This window comes from Dromaius novaehollandiae, chromosome 4, assembly GCF_036370855.1.
Source record: "Dromaius novaehollandiae isolate bDroNov1 chromosome 4, bDroNov1.hap1, whole genome shotgun sequence".
In the NCBI taxonomy this organism is placed as follows: domain Eukaryota; kingdom Metazoa; phylum Chordata; class Aves; order Casuariiformes; family Dromaiidae; genus Dromaius; species Dromaius novaehollandiae.
Window position 1 is genome coordinate 58593627 of NC_088101.1, and position 19421 is coordinate 58613047.

General features: G+C 46.2%; 1 protein-coding gene across 3 annotated transcripts in view; it reads left to right on the forward strand.

Moving 5' to 3' along the window:
* The window catches only part of LNX1 (ligand of numb-protein X 1), a 90091-nt gene that overhangs the window by 62470 nt on the left and 8200 nt on the right, over positions 1 to 19421 (forward strand). For all 3 annotated transcript variants that reach the window (XM_026093747.2, XM_026093749.2, XM_026093750.2), the window contains 5 exons: positions 1766 to 1968; positions 4618 to 4989; positions 9654 to 9788; positions 16480 to 16657; positions 18211 to 18439. In XM_026093747.2, the coding sequence (XP_025949532.2) occupies positions 1766 to 1968; positions 4618 to 4989; positions 9654 to 9788; positions 16480 to 16657; positions 18211 to 18439 (1117 nt within the window). The remainder of the gene's footprint in view (positions 1 to 1765; positions 1969 to 4617; positions 4990 to 9653; positions 9789 to 16479; positions 16658 to 18210; positions 18440 to 19421) is intronic.

Genomic DNA, 19421 nt, shown 5'->3' on the forward strand with positions numbered 1-19421 from the left:
TTTTCATTTAACATTTTACTGCTCTTCAGTAGCAATCTCTGTACTTTTATTTCTAAAATAGGTTATTGAAAAAATGTTAGCACTTTATTTTTCTACTTACAGGTTTTTCACATAGACTTTGGCTTGGACTCTGGTATCAAAAATTCAAAAGCTTTCTCTCAGCTGTGGGGATTCAAGACAATTAAAGGCAGAAACACCTGTACTAGATAACTCCCTGGTGCTTTTACTTGGACTTTGAATTTGGATGTGAATTGCCCTGGAAGGAAAGAAAATAGTAGTGACATGTTGTGAAAACAAACATGTCAGTTGAAAAGTAGGGTTTGGAAAAGAATACTCTTCTCCAGTGTATTATAAATAAATAAAAGGACCCCCACACACCATTACTGCCTCTTCCCCATGCCCAGATTGGCAGGGCCAGAGGTCTTCCCTTGACAGCTGTGCAGTCAGAATGGTTCCCTGCTACTGGGCAGCTCATAAAGCATGTGAAAAACATGTCCCAGCATTCAGGGAAAATGCCATTCTTCCTCCAAATAAGTTGACTGTTACTAAAAAGCAAGCCGTTCATTCTCTGTACGTGAGGAATCCAGTTCAGCAAAGTTTTAAAGTGTTTGGTTTAAGCCCAGGACCAGACCGATGGCTGCAGTGGGATTGTTCAAACACTTGGGATTTGGCACACTTACGTCCTGTGGCTGAACTGAAATCCGTACCAAAGAATAATGACCTGTTATTTTTTACAGAGGGGAGAAAATGCCATCCAGCCTCACTGAAGTCTAGTTGTATTTATTCAAGGGTAGAGGTCTGCTGTTATATTTCTCCAGGCTGTGGACAATAATGGGAAAATGTTCCCTCCTGTATCAATGGTAGCAGATGTGTGTTCATTTAAACTTGGTTTTCTCAATCAGGTTGTGGAATGAGCCTGTATTAGATCTGATACAGTTGGTTTGTCAGCAGCAGTAATTTTGCTTGTGCGTATATGCCTCTTTGAAGTTTGGAAGAGAATTTGTCTAATGCAGATCATGTTTGAACTTTCCTCTCCCTCCAGACACCTTGAACGTACTGTGATTTTAATACAGACTTTGCAGTAAAAGCCAGTTATTCCTATTTCATAGAGTGCAAGCAGTCATGAAAGGAGTGGGGTCTGATAGGGAAACTACTATGTTCTTTGGGTAGTCCAAGAGATCTTTCCTTTCTATTAGTTGAAGGTAAAGAAATGCTTCCTTGGATGTCACAAGCCAAGTGTCCGTCTTCTGCTATGGCACTGAAACTGCAGGAAAATAGGGTAGTAACTTACTCGGAAGCTGCCCATGAGAAAGTCTGTGCAGCCCACCACAGCAGGGACTGCCAGACCACAGAGGTTTCTCGGAGGTGTCTCAAATGGTGCCCATCTACCCTAGGGCCAGTGAGGAACTGTGGCCTGGTCCTCAGGCATCTCTGGTCACTAAAAATGTATCTTGTTCCCTTAAACGATTAGCACAGGTGACTGGGGTTTTTTTCTTAAATACGTTTCATTTGTCTGGATTATACCAAAGGTCTGGGGCTGTGTTTTGTGGGGGAAAAAAAAGGAAGTTTGAATATATTAATTAAAAAAGAAAGCCCTTCAAGTCCACTGAGGAACTCACATTCCTTTCCTCCCTACTCAGCATAAACCACATCCATGCATAAAACCTGGTTTGGATAACTGGCAGATTCTTGAGGTTGTATGGTGCATGTTCTAATAATGCAAAGCTGTGATTTCAAATAAATGCCTTACAATATGCATTTCCAGGTTTTCCCAGATTGTATCACCTGATTCCAGATGGTGAAATTACCTGCATTAAGATCAACCGTACTGATCCCAATGAAAACCTGGCCATTAGGATTGTGGGAGGCAGTGAGACTCCTTTGGGTCACATTATTATTCAGCATATTTATCGAGATGGGGTAATTGCCAGAGATGGAAGATTGCTGCCCGGAGACATGATACTAAAGGTACAGTACTGTGGAGGTAAAAGATAAAAAGAAGTATCCTAACAAAGAATAAGGCAGTGCAAGTAGATCATACAGATGAGATTTGCAGTGTTGCTTGTTTGTGTGGATGGAATAATCTGTGCAGAAAGAGATTCAGTTCCTCTGCATGCTGTCAGGATTTCATTCAACTGTTTCTGAGGCTCATTGATTTGTTTATTTTTCCTATTCAGTACTGGGCCTTCCTGAATCCTGGCTGAACACAGTAGACCCAAAATGTGATGTAGCGCAGTATACTGTTGGCGTTTCTAGTAATGCCAGTAGCACTGTTGAACCTTGAGCCGGTTTTTGTGAAATCACCAGGTGGAGCATTGCTCTGGTGCTCATACAAAATGGCTCTGAGACACGATCACCTGGTTGGAAATGGTCCACAACCTCCCCCCGGGGTCTTCGTAGCAGTAAGGCAAGAAGAGCGAGGACTGTGCCTGTGGAGGAACGAGAAGTGCCAACATAAACTTGAACAAAGGAAATAGGGGGAAGGGTCAATCTTCAAAAAGCCACTGCAGAAGCTTTTCTGAAAGCAGGAGCTGTGCTTTCTGTTCTGTTTGTTTCTAGTGTGTTGTGGGCTAAAATCTCACTTAGTGCACTTTCCATTGCCTTAAACCCACTTGCACCAGGATAGGTGGTAGGGGCCTCATCAGGGTTAAGTTCTTCTGCATCCAGCTCCCACGTGTGAGATGTTCAGCACAAACAGCGTGAGACACTGTCTGCTCTGGTTTTTGAGTGTTGCACCGTCAGCAGCCACAGGTGAAATCTCTAAGAATAAACTTGAACAACATTGAAGCATTAACTGTCAGCTGCTACTTCTGCTCCTGTTTCTATAGAAATGTATATCAGATGAACAAGAATTAGGCCAGATGCTTAAAAATCACGTTTCTTGGGGGCAATAGCTTTTGAATGACCACTGCATTCTCAGCTGCCCCATCAACTTGGATCTCTGCAAAGATGCTAAGTTATACCAGTGCTTCAGTCCTGGCAGAGCAATAACAAAGTACTAGCTCCTTTCCTTCTGTGCCATGATGGTTTGATAATATGTAGTCTGAGCTCATAGGCATGTTTGCATTGCAAGCCCAAGGTAGAGCTGCAGCGCGTCCAGGTGTACCCAAAGCCGCTTAGACCAGCTAGCTCAAATACTGGTGACAGTGTGGCCAGAGATTGCTCCCCATAGGTTTCCAGATTAAGGATATACATTTGAACAGCCTGCTCTGTTCATCGTGGGCTTGTGCGGCCGTGTTGGTGTGCTGTGGATACCCTGGTGGTGGTACCCAAGCTAACCAGAGTGGCATTAGCTGGGCTAAGCCTACGAGAGCTGTAAATGGGACGTGAGCATGCTTCACTTACCCTGTTTAAATGCCCCTCTAAACTGCAGCTCCCGGAGAGCTGGATAAGTGTTACCGGGTCATACGTGTCAGGGAGGCTTTTTGTCTTGTTGCCAGCTCAGAGAGGCAGAGTTACAGCACTGCTGAGCGGAAACTGCTCGTTTAGGGCACATCCAAACTGCAGCGGAGAGCTGCGAGTGCAGCAGGATGGGCCTGGCTTGGCTCCCCGCTGCGGGGCTCGGGCCATGGCTGACTGCCCAGGGATTTACCGAGGATCCCTGGCGACCTCACTCCCATGCTGTTGCAGCTTATGCTGTTCGCCATACCCACGCTGGCGAGCTTTGAGTTAGTTCAGCTGTGTCTCCAGAGGTGCCGTCCCACCGTCAGGCTGCAGTGCAGACAGCCCCGTTGTGGCCACCCAGGCAGTCCATTAAAAACCCAAGTGGAACACTCTTGTCCCTGCTGGGGAACATTTCTGTTGCAGTTTGGAGACATTTCTTAATATTTAAATGGTTCAACCTGTGTAATGTAAAACTACATGGAAATAAGTTGTCTGATTCAGGTTTTCCGGCAACGAATTACAACACTACAACTGGTTTTCATTTAGCAGTGATAAAACACAGTGCCTAGTCAGCCTTACACACGCAGACATGGCAGCATTGACTGGAAATTCCTTTTTTTCTTTGGCAGTCAAATTAGAGAAGTGTCAGTTATGCCGTTCTATAGTCTTCTTACCTGAGAAACACTGAGAAAAATAAAAAGTCTGATTCTGTGGTGAGGTATATCAGCATAATTGCTAGATAAATATCCAGGACATTTGAACTTCCTACTTGAGGCTCTCCTCTCCATTTTAATTAGAGGTTCATTAGTGGGACACAACTTTTTTATTGTAACTAAAGCAGTTGGAAGATAAGGAAGCAGAGAAACAAGAAGGTGGTGGGAGTGAAAGGAAAGGTTGGCAAGACGATTTGAAATCAGAAGCTAGTGGAATAAAACTAAAATGTATGAAAGGATATTGGAGCTTGGGGAAGAGCAACAATAAAGCTGAAGAATAACAGTTATGTCTGGAGACCATCAGGGAGAACGGGTAAAAAAGGCAGTAAGCGTCTGCACGCTGTGTCCTTTCCTTGGGGGACGGCTGTTATGTAATGCAAACTTGGCCTCCCGTGCGACGCAGTTTGGAATCGCACACGTCACTTCGTGCAAGGACATCTGTGTAAACAGATCAGCCGTCTCCCGTGCCAATGTAGATTAGATGTTCTTTATGCTATTGATTTAGGGCTCTCTCTTCCAGGTGAACGGCATGGACATCAAAAACGTGCCTCACAACTACGCGCTGTCGGTGCTGAAGCAGCCCTGCCCAGTGCTGCGGCTCACCGTGCTCAGGGAGCAGAGGTACCGCTGCCGGAGCGGCGGCCTCCCCTTCGACGCCCGCTGCAGCCGAGATGGCAGCTTCCACGTTGTCCTGAACAAAAGCAGTCCAGGCGAGCAGCTGGGCATCAAGCTGGTCCGCAAGGCCGACGAACCTGGGGTGTTTGTTTTTAACTTGCTGGAAGGAGGGGTGGCTGCCCGGGATGGACAGCTCCAGGAGAACGACCGCGTTTTAGCTATCAATGGGCACGATCATCGCTACGGCAGTCCAGAGAGTGCAGCCCAGCTGATACAGGTTTGTCGCGACCAATTTAACCCTGGTTTTCAACTTGTTTAACTAGCTTGCAAAAACCAGGCAGCGTATTTTGACCATCCGTCGCGATGGCTGTGGCAAAGCAGTGGCCATACTTAGTGGGAGCGTACCTGGGGGAGGGGAAGGGACACCTCAACCAAGCTTGGCTGGGAATTTACACCTCCAAAATCTCCCGGATTTCACCTAATACAGGCATGAGCTATCTTGCAGTGCCGCCTACTGCACTGAGCTCACTCAGGGGGCTTTGTTACAATGTACATATCAGTGTAAATCTGCATGTATCTGTGTGTCATTTTCCTTTCAAATTCCCCTCCAGAACTATTTCCAGTTGGTTTCTTTCTTTACAACCCATCTTAGTAGTTTCCTTTTTAGATAACCTCAACATAAAAAGCAAAGCAAAGCATATTGTGTTGCTTTATCTCGTATTTACAGCAGTCCTTGTACAATTTTACATTTTGTTTGGAGGAAAGCACAGTGCTCACGTATTGTAGAATTTCATGTGCTGCAACACCAAGATGTCAAATCAGACTGGATTCTCCCATTTTCAGACAGATATGATCAGGATAACATGAGTTAGACTTAAAGAAGCATTTGAACCAATGCATCTTTTGGGAAGGATTCCTCTTTTAGCGTAGATTCACAGATGGCTGTAACCAGCTTTTATTGAGAAGTTTATAGCATAGCTAAAGATGAATTTGCCAGCTCATCTTCATCCTGAGAGCGGGAGCTCCATGCTCAGACGGAGGCGAGCGGAGCGCGCTCTGCCTGGGGACCAGACTCCTGTGCGGTTGGGTAATACCAGGTGTGGAAAGTCTGGTGCAGCGTCTTTCTGGGTTCGTCTGTGTGGCTCCCTGACTGGGAACGGGAGGGGAAGAGGTAAATTCTCCGAGCAGAACAGAGACTGGAGTGAAACCCTTTCGAAAAAATTGGCATTCCTGGAACAGTTCTTTAACGCTGCAAAACAAGGCAACACTGCTTCATAAGCAAAAAACACATGCAGCCTAGAGATGAAATGGAAAAAATGACTAATGAGGCGGTTCTCGCACAAGTGTTTAAAAGTGCAACTAAAGGTCTTATTGGGTCCTAAAGAGTGGATGTTATTTATAATAATGCCTGAAATGCACACCAGCCTCTTGGGATTTAAACAACATGCCCATCAAAGGACAGAGTCAGATTTCCAAACAGCCAGGATTACATTGCATTCATGTGAGCTCTATGAATCACATTTGCCTAACACAAAATTCCCAGACTGTGTCTTTTTTGTCATGTTTTTTCATCAATTATCATTTGCCTTTCCTGTTTGCATGTTATACCAGAGAACAACCATTATACTGAAGCCACAAATGTTTTGCATTTGTTTTTTACATGGCATGTTTTACTTCATCCTCTGATTTCTCAACAGTACCCTGCCTGTTGAGGCCTGTGTCACTGTGTCACACTCACGGTATACGAAAATCTACAAATTAACAGCACAGGATGCTTCAAATATGAGATTGATTTCTTTAAAAACAGAGCTAACTTTCATTTTAGTATCATTATAGGTGGTGGCAGTGGTGGTGATTTCTATTACCTCGTCCTGTAGCTTTGTCTTCCTTATTCATTATGCTGAGCACAGCTGAGAGAACATGAGATTTCTGTGGAATCTGATTAGTTTTTACTTCTAAATAATGAATAATTGAGAAGTGTCTGATTTTTCAGACCTTCAGCAATTATACATTAGCATATGTGGAGCAGTTGTTTATCAGTAGATTAGGTGTCTAGCTATTTATAAGCTCAGTCATGAGAGCTGAAATGAAGAAAGCGCCCAAGTGCTAATTAGGAGTGTGCAGGCATGGTGACACTTGGGTGTTTGCTGCTTCCCGTTTGTCGCGTCATCTTTAGTCATGGCCTTATGTCAGACGTGGCACTTGTAATCTAAATAATGTGACATCCCACATCTGTTTTGCATAGGGGCGACAAGAAAACGAGCCAGGTGACCGAAAAGTGGGCACTTGTGGGAGTGCATCAAATCCAGCCGTGTGGGGCGAGCCAGCCTAAGGCTTTATTTCCCCCAGATGTTCGCCGTCCTGCCTGTGTCTCTCCCGCCGCTGTCCAGAGCGGCCGGACCGGGCGCGGGAGCTGCCGTGGGCAGAGCGTGTGTCAGCTCCCGAAGCGTCCCTGGCAAAGTGGGACCTGAATCGGGCGCGACAGCAGGCGCCGGAGATTTTCCAGCAAAAGCTCTGCAGAGCGTTCCTCGCTTTGCATTTGCTTTGCTCTGGCCATAACGCAAATTTCCACTCAAGTAGAGTGTTTCAGCTACTTTTTGTGTTCAGCCCTGAAACTACCCTCGTTTTTTTAATTATGGCTTCATCATAAATAGCACAGAAGGAATTGTGGGGAAATGCAAGTAGTAAAAGGGTGGTGGGGGGGGAAAGGTCAGAATGAAACGGCAATTAATGCTCTGATCAGTAGAAATGTTAATGTGTTTTTAAATGGAAGTGGGTAAATAAAAAAGCTAGTCTTGTTGTTTGGATAACTTGGAAAATTCTCTGGACTTCTGAGAAATTACTCAACTTGACTGACCTGGAGACAAATGTGACATTACAATAGATACTCTTGTTGAACTTTTGCTAGTCATTCTACAAAGAATTAATCACATTTACAACCTTCTTGTAAATAACCAATTTTGAGACTAACCATGTGGCAGCAGATGAGTTTTAAACAGAAGTTGCGTAAGTTGTTTGTTTTAGAGAAAACTGTATTTTCTTGGCGTCGTATGCCCTTAGGAGGCTTAGTCTTGTGTTGTTCTGTAACATTTTAACAAACTTTATAAACCAGGAGTTAGTGTGGTTTCTTTTCTCCCAAGATACAGCATTCTCCTTTTGGGTGCCAGATGATTTTGGAGTCCAGGAATTAATATTCCATTACAATAAACATGATAAAAATACCTAGAAGATTATTTTAAAATATGTATCTGTGTAACAGATGCATATATTACGAAGCTGTGGAGATTTTAGTTGCTGGTGAAAAACTGTAGCATATCCAAAAACACTGGGAAGGTAACAAGGAAGTGCCCATTTTTTACTGAGATATCTCCTTTCTTGGAAATAGCACCTTTCCAAACATGCAAATTCTGGGCTTGAAGCTGAAGGTTTGAGGGGGAGGAGGGGACTTTTAAATTATTATAGTGATATTTTTTGAAAACTTTTTTTTAGCTCTCAGCTAGTAATATTGAATCGGGCTCTAGAAAAGACAAAATGAACTGTAAAAATGAAAATTCCAGGAGCCTTCTCTGGTTTCTGTTAACTGTCCGTGGGAGACTTGATTTCACCAGCGCAATTCTGGTTTGGTTTCCACCTGCGTGGTCAGTACGGGCTTTCCCTGGAAGCAGGCACGTTTGGAGGTGCAGATGTCCCTGGGGTGCTGACGCTCGCTCGCTCGCGGGGGGCCCCCCCACGTCTGACACCGAGGCAAACAGGCAGGTTTCCCTCTAGAGGCCACAGTGCTGGGTCTTGAGCCCGGAGAGGAGGAGATTAGGGACTTGAGGATTTTTTTTTTTATTTTCTGAATATGTTCCTGTGGTGTTGAGGCTATTCTGCATTTCCCTTTAGTCTGGGCTATCGGTTTGTCTGCACAGCAGGCATCTATGATTTACTCACTGAAGGCCATTCCCGGTTACAGCTGGGCACCGCCGTTGTCTTGAACAGATTGACGTGAGCCTCACTGAGGGCAGAGCGAAACCATCTGCTTCTAGGGCGACAGCTCATCTCAGTAGCGCTGGTTCAGTAACGCAGAAGATTTTCGCTCGCACGCAGCATTAGTAACACCAGCATCAGGCACAGACACACCACCTTCAAAACAACGTGCAAGCATAACTCGGTGGGAGCTTCGCTGCATCTCTCAGACACCTAAGCATTATGAGGGCGTTTTGCAAAAGGTCCCAGAAGTATTATGAGTTTTCTGGGGGCTAATTGCTTTTGCAGCACCTGTTCCTGGAGTGAGAAATTTGGCTAGCGTTCCAGCTGAAACTCCATTACTCTGTGTGCTTGCTCATGTGCTCTCGTGCTCTTTCTCTCTGCTTTGGCGCAGTAGGCTTTTGTCTCTCAAAGTGGTTTCACATTTTTTTCCTTAAGCTACCTTACATTTCTCCTATTTCTTGCATGCAGGTGGACTCCATTGCATCATTTATTCCCCACTTTGACCGGCCAAAGCACAAGCACATCACTGGCTAAGGAATTAATTGCATCTTTTTTTGGCATTCCCACCCAGAAGCAGTAGCTATATTGTGTTTCTGTCCTGCGTCTGGCACAGTACGCCCTAGTGCTGTTGTAAGCAGGTGTATACAAGAACTGATCCGTGCTCGTTGTGATGAGATCATTGCTTCAAGCAAAATTGGGGGGTAGATAAGAATTTTTCAGAGAGTTAACATCAAATTTTTGAGAGAATTTTTAAGTGGTAATTTTTTTTAGATGTTGAACATTCACTTTAAAGCATGGACTTCATTGACCTGAACTGATGCTACTGCTCTTTATCACTGCGACCATGTCAGTGGGAAGCCAAAACAACCAGGCTGAAGCAGCACCTGCGTCTTGTGAATCCTCCTTGGCTGAGGAGGAGGGGGTTATTGCAGCAGAGCCGCGGGATTTACCCTGTGTCTTCTCCTTCAGGCCAGCGAGAAGCAGGTTCACTTCCTCGTGTCCCGGCAGAGCCGGCAGCAGCCCCCCGACATCGTGCAGGAGACGGGCTGGAGCTACAGCGGCAGCCCCCAGCCCTGTCCCGCCGGGAGGAGCAGCCCCAGCAAGGTGAGGGCTGGCGCTCGTGGCTCCCCACTCCTCCTCCTCCATGGGAAAGCGGAGCGGGAGCTCTGGTTTCTCTCACCGGGAGAAGCACATCTCACTCTGCAGTGTCAATGTTAAAACTGTGCTGCTTGTTATTTATGTGCTGCAAAGTGCTTCTGTCTTGCCTCAGCCTGGGGTGGGAGGGGAAGGAGGAAGCTGCAGGGTGTAATAGTGGGGCAGCAGTCTTATTTCTACACAGCGTACCATACATAAACCTGGCTGGCGGTCTGGGCTAGCACAGTGCAATGCGACCTAATGAAAATAAGAGGCTTATCTGAAGTTTCTCCATCTGGAGCAAAGTCTATAGGCAAAAAGCTTTCATGGACTGGTTGGAGAGATTCCCATAAGCTGCTTGAAAATTATGGCAATCCTTAGTCTGTTGCTCATTTCTCAGGATAACCATGTTCTGACCCAGTTCAAGCACTGGCTCAAGGTCCATGAGCTGCAGGCAGCAGCGGTGTTTCTCTGTGGCCATGCCGAGCCCAACCTCTCGGTGCAGATCCACCATTTCCCCCAGACATCGCCCACACGGCGGTGGTTTTGCTCTGGTTACTAAACTTTCCTGCCAGCCACTCCTCTATAGCCAGTTACATCGTGTATTTACCCTCTAATGCCTTGCAGTGCTCCCTCTGTATAATACCCGATGCAATCAACTCCCCCAAACACAGCTAACCAGGGACAAGAAATGCGGGAAGGAGAAAGTGGGGGCACAAGGCAGAGACACTCTGATGGTCAAATATTTGAGTGTTTTAAAGAAGCTAACAATGAAGGAAGAGTCTTGGAAATACCTTTTCCTGAGCTTACATAGCATGATTCTTTGCAATATATACAGGACAGGAAATGCAATTTTTATTGTTGGTTAACTAGCCTCCTACAGAGGTGAGTTAGTAGGTTAGTAGGTGAGCCTTGGTAGAGGTTTTGGCAGCTTGTGTTTGGTTGTGCTGCTGCCATATGCCCTCAGGGGACGTCATCTTGCCCCCTGTACAACAGGAACAGCGAGAGTGCCCTCCCATGGGGAGCACTGTGAGATCCAGATATTGTTGTTCAACCGAGGAAAATGAGAAAGAACAAAAAGAGGACAATCCCCCTGTCGAAAACAGCAGCCTGGATCAGACAGTTCACACATCCTCCCTCGCTGAGGGCACGACAGCACAATCCTGGTGTTTCAAAGATTTGCCCATGTTCAGAAAAGAGGATCTGAATTAACTAAAGGCATAATTTTAAATAGGATTACTGCCACTTAAACCAGATTAAACCCTTCTGTGGAGGTGTTCTTGAGGAAAGAAAGTGGCTTGGGATTACCGTTAGTGTAAAGTAATCAGATTAGATTCTACCTATTTTGACCATATGCAAAAATACCCTTGCAGGAGTTGAATTGGTTTATTTCACTGAACTGAAAGTCCCACGGCTGGTTAACTTACTTTCATCTCTGAGAGTCGCCGCTTGTGCAAACCCTCGTGAGCTCAGTCTACAGAAGGCAGCGGTACAGCTGTGGCCACGGCAGCGTCAGCAGATGAGGAGGAGACAGCGGCGGGCAGTTGTTGTTTTTGCTGGGATCCGTCACCTGGCCTGCGGAGAGCAGGCGGGAGTCCCCGGCAGGAGAGCTGGATCGGGGCCAGCTTCCCGCCGGCGTGGGGAGGGAGTCAGGAAGGCGGACAGGCAGGGCTCGCTTCAATCCGCCCTGCCGGCTGGGCAGCCAGCTGTGTCCTCAAGGGGACCTCGGGACTGCACCGCCAGCTGCCAGGCTGGGCACACAGCTGCCAGCCAGGAGACAAGCCTCGCTCCGCCCTCTACAAATGTTTATAAATACCCACTCTTAGCTGCTTTTCCTTTTTTTAAAAAGAAACTACATTTATTCAGTGTTTTTCTGTATAGGAAATGTGGTAGTCTCTCTTCATCTGTTTTTACTTTTCCTTTTGCATGAAGTCACAATCACAGCCCTTGCTAAGGTGAGGCTGGATGGACAGGGTTACCCCCAACTGCAGGGTTGATGCTCAGTAGCTACTAGCCAGTAGCAGATACCACCCATCTAATGATGCATCTGCAAGGCATTACTCCCTAATGCAATAATGATTTCCTTAGGGAGATACGTGGAGGACAGCAATTAGCCCGGGCCATTACTGTATGAGTTCTGGTGATGCTCTGAGCACCTGCTAGCTCTGCCATGTTGCTCTGATTGATCGATACCACGTGGGATTATTTGAGAACATGACTTGTTTCCCGTACGCTGTGCTAGATACCCATTTTCTCTTCCTCTTCCAAGAGGTATTGGATGGGAATTCTTGGTAAATTCAATGTTGTTTGGGGGAGCCATCAGATTGTGAAGAGCCAATGTTGACATTGCAACAGTCTCTTCAAGGCTAATGGATTGTCTTTTGTTGGCGAGGCCATGGCTCTTACGGAGGTTTCTGGTTTGCCATAAGGAAGGCAAGCTACACAAGAGCGTCAGCGGGTATGCTACTGTGGGCTTCTGCCCAGCGCCACTATTTGGGAACTTTCCAGGGAAGATCACAGCCAAAGAAGAAAATTGTGAGCTGTTACCAGCTCCTTTTAGCTTTGTGTGTGTGCAGTGGAGGGCTTATTTCAGACAAAATGCTCTGGCAATAGATCAGTAGATCAGCACAGCCAGTAGACATGATTAGCTTCAGGCACCGTAGGCTTTTGGTCTGATACAATCACTGCTGGAGTGCTGTTTGCCCTTTCATATGGTATGAGCGCATCAGTTTGAATTTCTCTTGCTTTTTTGCTTAAGGTGTAACTGAACATCATTTGCAACTCAAAATCTTTAAACTCCAAGCTTTGGCGGACTTAAAATTGTATTTGTTTTTGAACAGGCACTAGTGCAGGAATAATGCTTGCAAGCCTAGGGTCTGTCCGGTGTCCTAATATCACATATGCTCCTGCTCAAAAACAGCATAGTGTTCATTGGCTGTGCTTTACTGTCAAGGGAGGTGTCTATGGGTGCATGCTTTGATGAATCTGCTACCTGCTGCCATCAGTGGGATTGCACTGTTGTTGCACATGCAGTTGATAAGAGAGAGTGCTAACTGACTTGACTCCTTACTAATTTAAGGGATTTTTTCCCCTGAGCTTAGCCTAGGAAGTGCTATTAACAAGTCAAGAATGATCTCTCTGAGAGAATCAGCTCCCTTGCAGGACATGTATGTAAATACAGGCTGGAATTTGCTCCCAAGTCAAGGCTGTGTTCGGTGCCAAGAGTAAATTTGAGCTTCCAGCAGTTGTCTTGATCATATAATGGCTCAGGAATCCCTTTTGGCCAAGTCATTGCCCTCATGACAGCCTGCCTCCATCTGGAAAGAGCAGGAAAGCGGCTTGCTTTCAGGCCAATGCCAATGGCAAAGAGCCATCCAGCCGACAGCACACTAAAGAAGCAGGAGGACAGTTTGTAATGACCACATCCTTCTCCGGTGGCAGCTGACGCAGGCTGCATGGCGTGCTGCAGCAGCGGCCCTGTGCACCGTCTCATTAAGTTGTTCTCCTATCTACAAAGACAGAGAAGGTAAAGCCCAAACTGTTGCGGCTGCTGCCTGGATTTAGAAAAGAGAAGATGTCAGAAACACCTTCTTGTGCAGCAGGGGCTGTTAAGCAGGGCTGTAATGCATAAATAAGCCAGTTTCAACTTCTTTCAAGTCAGTGGGAGCTTTGCCATTAATTACATAGCACTCGATTTTAATTGCAACTGTTTTCTTACTCCTATTCTTTCTAACAAACCAGCACCTAAACAAGGTATCTCAGCAAAACAAGTCTGTCGCCCTGTTGCCTAGGCAGATGATGTTCTGCGACCGTATTTGTAGGTTAGCCTTCAGGTGAACCACATTTTCCAACCAGGCGCAGCTGCGTCCTTTGCCTGCAAGATGCGTCATGGCTAGAGGCTGTGATAATCTGCCGTAAATATTTATTTCATGGTAAACGTACAAAAAAATTAAAAATAGGAAGGGATGAACTGCTATGTTTTCCTACTCCTGACCTCTAAGGTCAATTCAAAATGACAGAGAAGGACAATTGTTTAGAAGAAAATGCACTGAAATGCAGTCACTGATAAACATTGCCTTTTAACTGGTGTCCTCGTTATCAGTAGTACCTCCAAGAACGCCCTACGTGTGTTTACTGAAAAAGGTTTTACTTTCCTTTCATCACTGTATTCCGCTCAGCCGAGTCACCCTAATTCCTTTCTATCCACAGTCATATAAAAAATGACATGTGGAAGAGTAGCTTCAAAGGAAAACTGATCCTATGTGTTTGAGCATACGAGTATCAGCACTTTTATGAATTTTCACTGAAATGTAACATGATAATTTGTTCCCAAGCACTGCTTTGAAAGCTGCTTGTTTCTGCACTGATTCTGCAAAAACAGAGCATTAACTGGTTTATCAGGAGCATTTTTCGTGTCAGATATAATGGACATAGCATAAGTAACAGGATTGCTCTGACTGTTTCGAGTTGCCAACCTAATTCTAATTTCTTATTTTGCTACAAAATCTCAAATGCTCTGGGAAATTTTCTGGGAAAATTAGTAGCGCCTCTATCCTGCTTCCTTTGGGAAGTGGCCTTCTCCTGATGGAAAGCTGTTCCTTTGCAAGGGGAAAGGGACATTTTTGCACAAAAATGGATGAAAGATAAAATGAAGTTTAGTTTGCACAAAGATGGAACAACTATGTTTAAAACATTTACACTTCAAAGATATAGATGATCTTTTGAAGGATAAAAAAGATCTGGAATAGAACATCTCTAAAGAGGGCATGTTGTAGCCTTTGGAAATTTTTAGCTTTGGCTGCAAGTCATAAACCCAGTTACCCTGACACTGCGCCGGTGCTGTGCCCAGGTCAGAGGCGATACATCCAGACCACTGTACCGCACCTGGTCACTGGCTTTGTCCCAGTGACTAAGCACCCTTTTCTGGGCATTCGTTGCTTTTTTGTTCCTGAAGCTCGGTGGCACCTGCTGTCGCTGTCGTTCTGCTCAAGCATCTGAAATGCCTTGCTAAGCTGCTGAAAGGTTCTGCTTTTAGGTATTGATGCTGCATCACAGAAATGCTGGCAGCTCCACCAAACACACCTTTAAAAAGCACAAAACAAAAAGATAACCCGCCTTGCCGTATAAAACGAAACAAAAACCAACAACAAAACCCCGCAAAACTGAAACGGAAACCATTCCAGTACATGTATAGACAGCGCCTCCATGTATTCGTCCCCACACTACAGCATCCCCCCTGAGGCGGTTCCTTTTTTCCTTCCTACTCCCATAAAAACCTCTTGCTGCTGTCTTCCTTCCTCTACCGCAGTCATCGCCGCAGCAGCCACAGGCCTGACTGCACCGCTCGCGGGGCTGCCGGCCCGGGAACCGAGGTGGAATGTCTTTGTGGGATCTTGGATTTCTTGGAAGAGATTAATGTGGCTGTAAATGAGATTTATAGGTTATTTTTGCATATTATAAATGTGAGGTCACACTTGTGAATGAGGTTTTTTTTTAATATTTGAAATGTATTTAGCAGCACGTCTATTATATCTACATAATGAGTCTGGAATGGATGGTGCTGTTTCTGCAAGAGGGGCTGGGGTCTGTAGGAACACGGTTTATGAAAATACTTAAGGAAGTCAAAGCAGTTAATGTTTAAATCCAGATTTTCTGGAAAAGAGTCCTTGTCTCTTTGAGTTTTCCCGTAAGCGCTGGATGCGTTTGTTCAGGCGACTCTCCATTCACAGGCTGTGCTAGAGCTTGTGCTGCCTTTCGCGCCAGAGACCACCTGTGAGTTCTTTTCACCCTCACTTATACACTCGTTATTTGTGTGACTGGCTGTGTGTAGGTAACTTTTCCTGTTTGGGCAGAAGGATAAGGAAATGAATGACTGTCCCCAGACAGAAGAGACGGCTGCCACCAAGCAGTGACCTTTTAAGCCCAAGGAATAAGAGCAGTCCTCCAGGAGCTGCTGGCTCTTCACTCTGTAAAAGTCCCGCTCATTTCCTGAACTGAAATACATATTCTTCTACTGTATTTCAGCCAGTACCTTCTATAGAAACACAGAAATTGGGAACAGCGAGTGAAGTGTATGTCTTCTACTCTGTCCCCAAGAGTTTCATTCCTATAACCCAGGTGTACTATTTCCCGTCACTTACATAGACGATGTTCAGACGGGAAGCAGCAAGGTAAGAACTGTGACCTGATACCCAAAGACATGAGGACTGCTGGTGATCCTAGCATCAAGAAGAAAAATTTGTTTTGTTTTTTGAAAATCAAATTCCTTACGTACATTTCAAATGCCAATTCCTGCTTCCATCAGTCCCAGTGGTAAAACATTTCTGGCTTTGGTTGAAGCAGTGCCTGACTTTAACTACTAAAGTATGGGTTATTTTGGTTATAGCTCAGACTCCACAGAGGCCAAAGCCTTGGGGAGAATCACACCTGCTGTCTGGCCAGGAGCGGCAGGCGGTTGTGAAGTGCTTTGCTCTTCCCTCAGTATTTTCTGATAAATATTCATTTCGGCAGAAAATGCCTAAGCCGTGAGGGAGGTCTGCGTGTACACTGCATTTGTTCTTGCCGTTTCCCCCCACAGAGTGCCTTGCACTGCATTTGTTCTTGCCGTTTCCCCCCACAGAGTGCCTTGCACTGCATTTGTTCTTGCTGTTTCCCCCCACAGAGTGCCTTGCACGCCGTCACTTGCCACGAGAAGGTTGTGGCTGTCCGGAAAGATCACACCGAATCCCTGGGAATGACTGTCGCAGGCGGAGCCACGAACCGGGAGTGGGATTTGCCTATCTATGTGATAAGCGTCGAACCTGGAGGAGTTATCAGCAGAGACAGCAGGATAAAAACAGGTAAAAACAGTGGGTTTTTGAAGGCCTGCTTTAATTCAAAGGCTTCCTTTGAAGAACAGGGGGATGGTGAAAGAGCATCACACCCTGCCACCTACAGCTGTCCCACAGATTTCTGTTGGGACATGTCAGATTAGAAGAAGGTCTCAAGTCAGCTACCAGAAAAGCTATAATAAGCAGCAGTGACTGTCGCTGTGAAATGTGATGAAGGCATATTAAAGTAGGAGCCACGTTAATTTTGCACAGGAAAATGAGTTTGTACCATCATCTCCTAACTACTGAGAGCTTCACTGTGCAACCGTAATGTTTTCTTGACGCAATTTTTTGTGCTTTTCATATCATTTCTGACTTCTGGAGAGATAAAAAATACAGGAGTAGAATTGCCATCATATATGAAGCAATGTTAGAGCAGCCCTTAGACTGCTGTCTGCCTGCTCAGGGCAGACCGCGACGAAGGCTGACATTCACTTAGCACTGCCTGGAGTGCCAGCAAGTACAGCCCATGCTGTGAGGAGCTTGGGGACAGCGCACGGTGGGAGCACCCCGGGAAGGCCAGGCTTCGGAGCACGCTGCAGAGGGTAGTGCAGCACCTTGCACTGCGGCTGACTGTGTCTTCGAGCAATAGCATGGCATTAATAATGGCTTTATTGCTCTCCCCGGAGTAATTGAGGTCATCTTTGCATTTTTCTCTAAAGCTGCTGTGCATATATTATAAGTAAGGCATGCAGAGGCATTTTGGCTTGTGGCCATTTAAACAGGCATTAACATTAAAATAATAATACGTTATTCTATAAAGCAAACTTTATGGAGAGCCAGCTGGAGTGGCGGTCCTCAGCTTAGAGAGTGCTGGGGGAAAACCACCTTCCAGCTTTCAGATTCTGGGTTTCAAATTCAGGTTAAATACAGAAGGCATTAGTTCGAAGTGCACTTCAAAAGCCTAAATTAGCATCAAGTCCCTGTGAAACTGCCTGCCTTATCTAGAGATGCTGAGGCAGAGGAGTTGCAATTAGCACAGGCTGTGGGAGGGAGTCCTTGCCTGAGGTTTCAAGTGTTTGCGTAGCGGTTGTGCAGGCTGGATCCTCAGCATCCAGAGCATCTGGCGCATCCGGAGGCAGGGCTGTCACGAGCCAAAGCAGGCTCCTCCGTGCCCCTGCTGCTCGGCCTCTCGCGGGCTGAGGGCGGCGAGCTACGGCCAGGAGAGGACCTGGCCCTCCCCTTGCTCCAGCAAAGATTCGCCAGCACCGTTTAGCACTCGGCTGACATACCAAGTTATGTCCTTTGGCTCTGGACGCAGGGTGTAACATGGCAAGAAACCACAACGAAGGCCTCTGTCCAACCTGGCTTCGCTGCTGTGCATGGGGATCTAGTCCCTTCTCTCATGCTCATGGCATGTTTACTAGCATATGCTTCATATTCGTGGTAAATGATAATATTAACAAACACTCTCATCAGGCAGCAAGTTCTTGGCCCGGTTTTGACTCACTTGTTTTTTAAGGGGGAAAGTGGGTCTTAGAAACGTTTTCAGGATTTTTTCTGATCCACGTGATTGGTCTCAGGTGACATCCTGCTGAACGTGAACGGGATTGACCTGACGGGAGTCAGCCGGAGCGAGGCCGTCGCCCTGCTGAAAAACACCAACTCGTCGGTGGTGCTCAAAGCCCTGGAGATGAAGGCGTGCGACCCCCAGGAGGAGAGGAGCAAGGCGCCGCTCCCCGAGGCCACGCACAGCGCCTCCGAGAGCAGCGAGTGGTCGCCCTCCTGGGTTATGTGGCTGGGACTGCCGCGGTGAGTCCAAAAGCTACATCCTTTTGCTGAAGGAGAGTGGGAGGAAAGATTTATATTTTTTGGCTATTCTTTCTTTTGGCTTTATTCATTGCTCTGACATCTTAATTAAATCCAGGCTCTGTCACAGACTTTATTCTAACTACCTCCCTTTTGTAAGCGGGTATGTGTACATGGAAAAACAGACACGTAGATCTGCTTGCAAGGGAGGAAAGTCCTGAACCGCTCTGTTCTACGTCATATCTGGCACTTAGGGGAGGGAAAGGAGAAGCTTGTAGGGATACAGGAGCTCATTGATCTGGGGCCTTGGATCGACCACCCTGCAGAAGGCAGCACTACCCCTCCTGCGGCTCGTGAGCCGCACGGCCCTTCGCGCCAGCTAAACGCAGCTGTGTTGTTTGGCTTTGCCCAGATGTTACAGAGTGCGTGCAGTTGGCCAGAATCTCTGAATCACCTCTTTTAACCCCACCCCCGACTGAAAAAAGTACATTTGTCATATACAGGAAGCAGCTGTGTTGTCATTTTGGTAAAAATAATAAAAGCCACATCACATGTAGTTACGTCCTCTCAAACGCGCTTGGTGGACCCGGTGCATGTCTGCAGTTTCAGAGACGTTTTGCCTAAGGCAAAATACTTAATAAGGATATGTCGTGAATCTGGGAATACGCAAAACTAGCATCTCACAGTTGAAATTTATACTCTTAACGGAGGGAAACCCCCTCTTCTCTCCCCTGAGTTCAAGGAATGAGGAATTTAGCCTACTACTTAATTTTACCCATGTTCCTAAAGCTGCTGGCTGCTCAGAATACCTCTTTTTTCTCTTTTAAGAGAGGGCATGAAAAGATGATCCATGGAACAAGCAGGCTTTTGCCACAGGCATGGTTTTGGGGCTTGTCCTCGCTGGCTGTGCTCACACAGCAAGTTGGACCCTTTCCCTCCTTGTGGCTTGGGCCATTTCGAGCTCTTTCCATACCTTGCGGCAAGG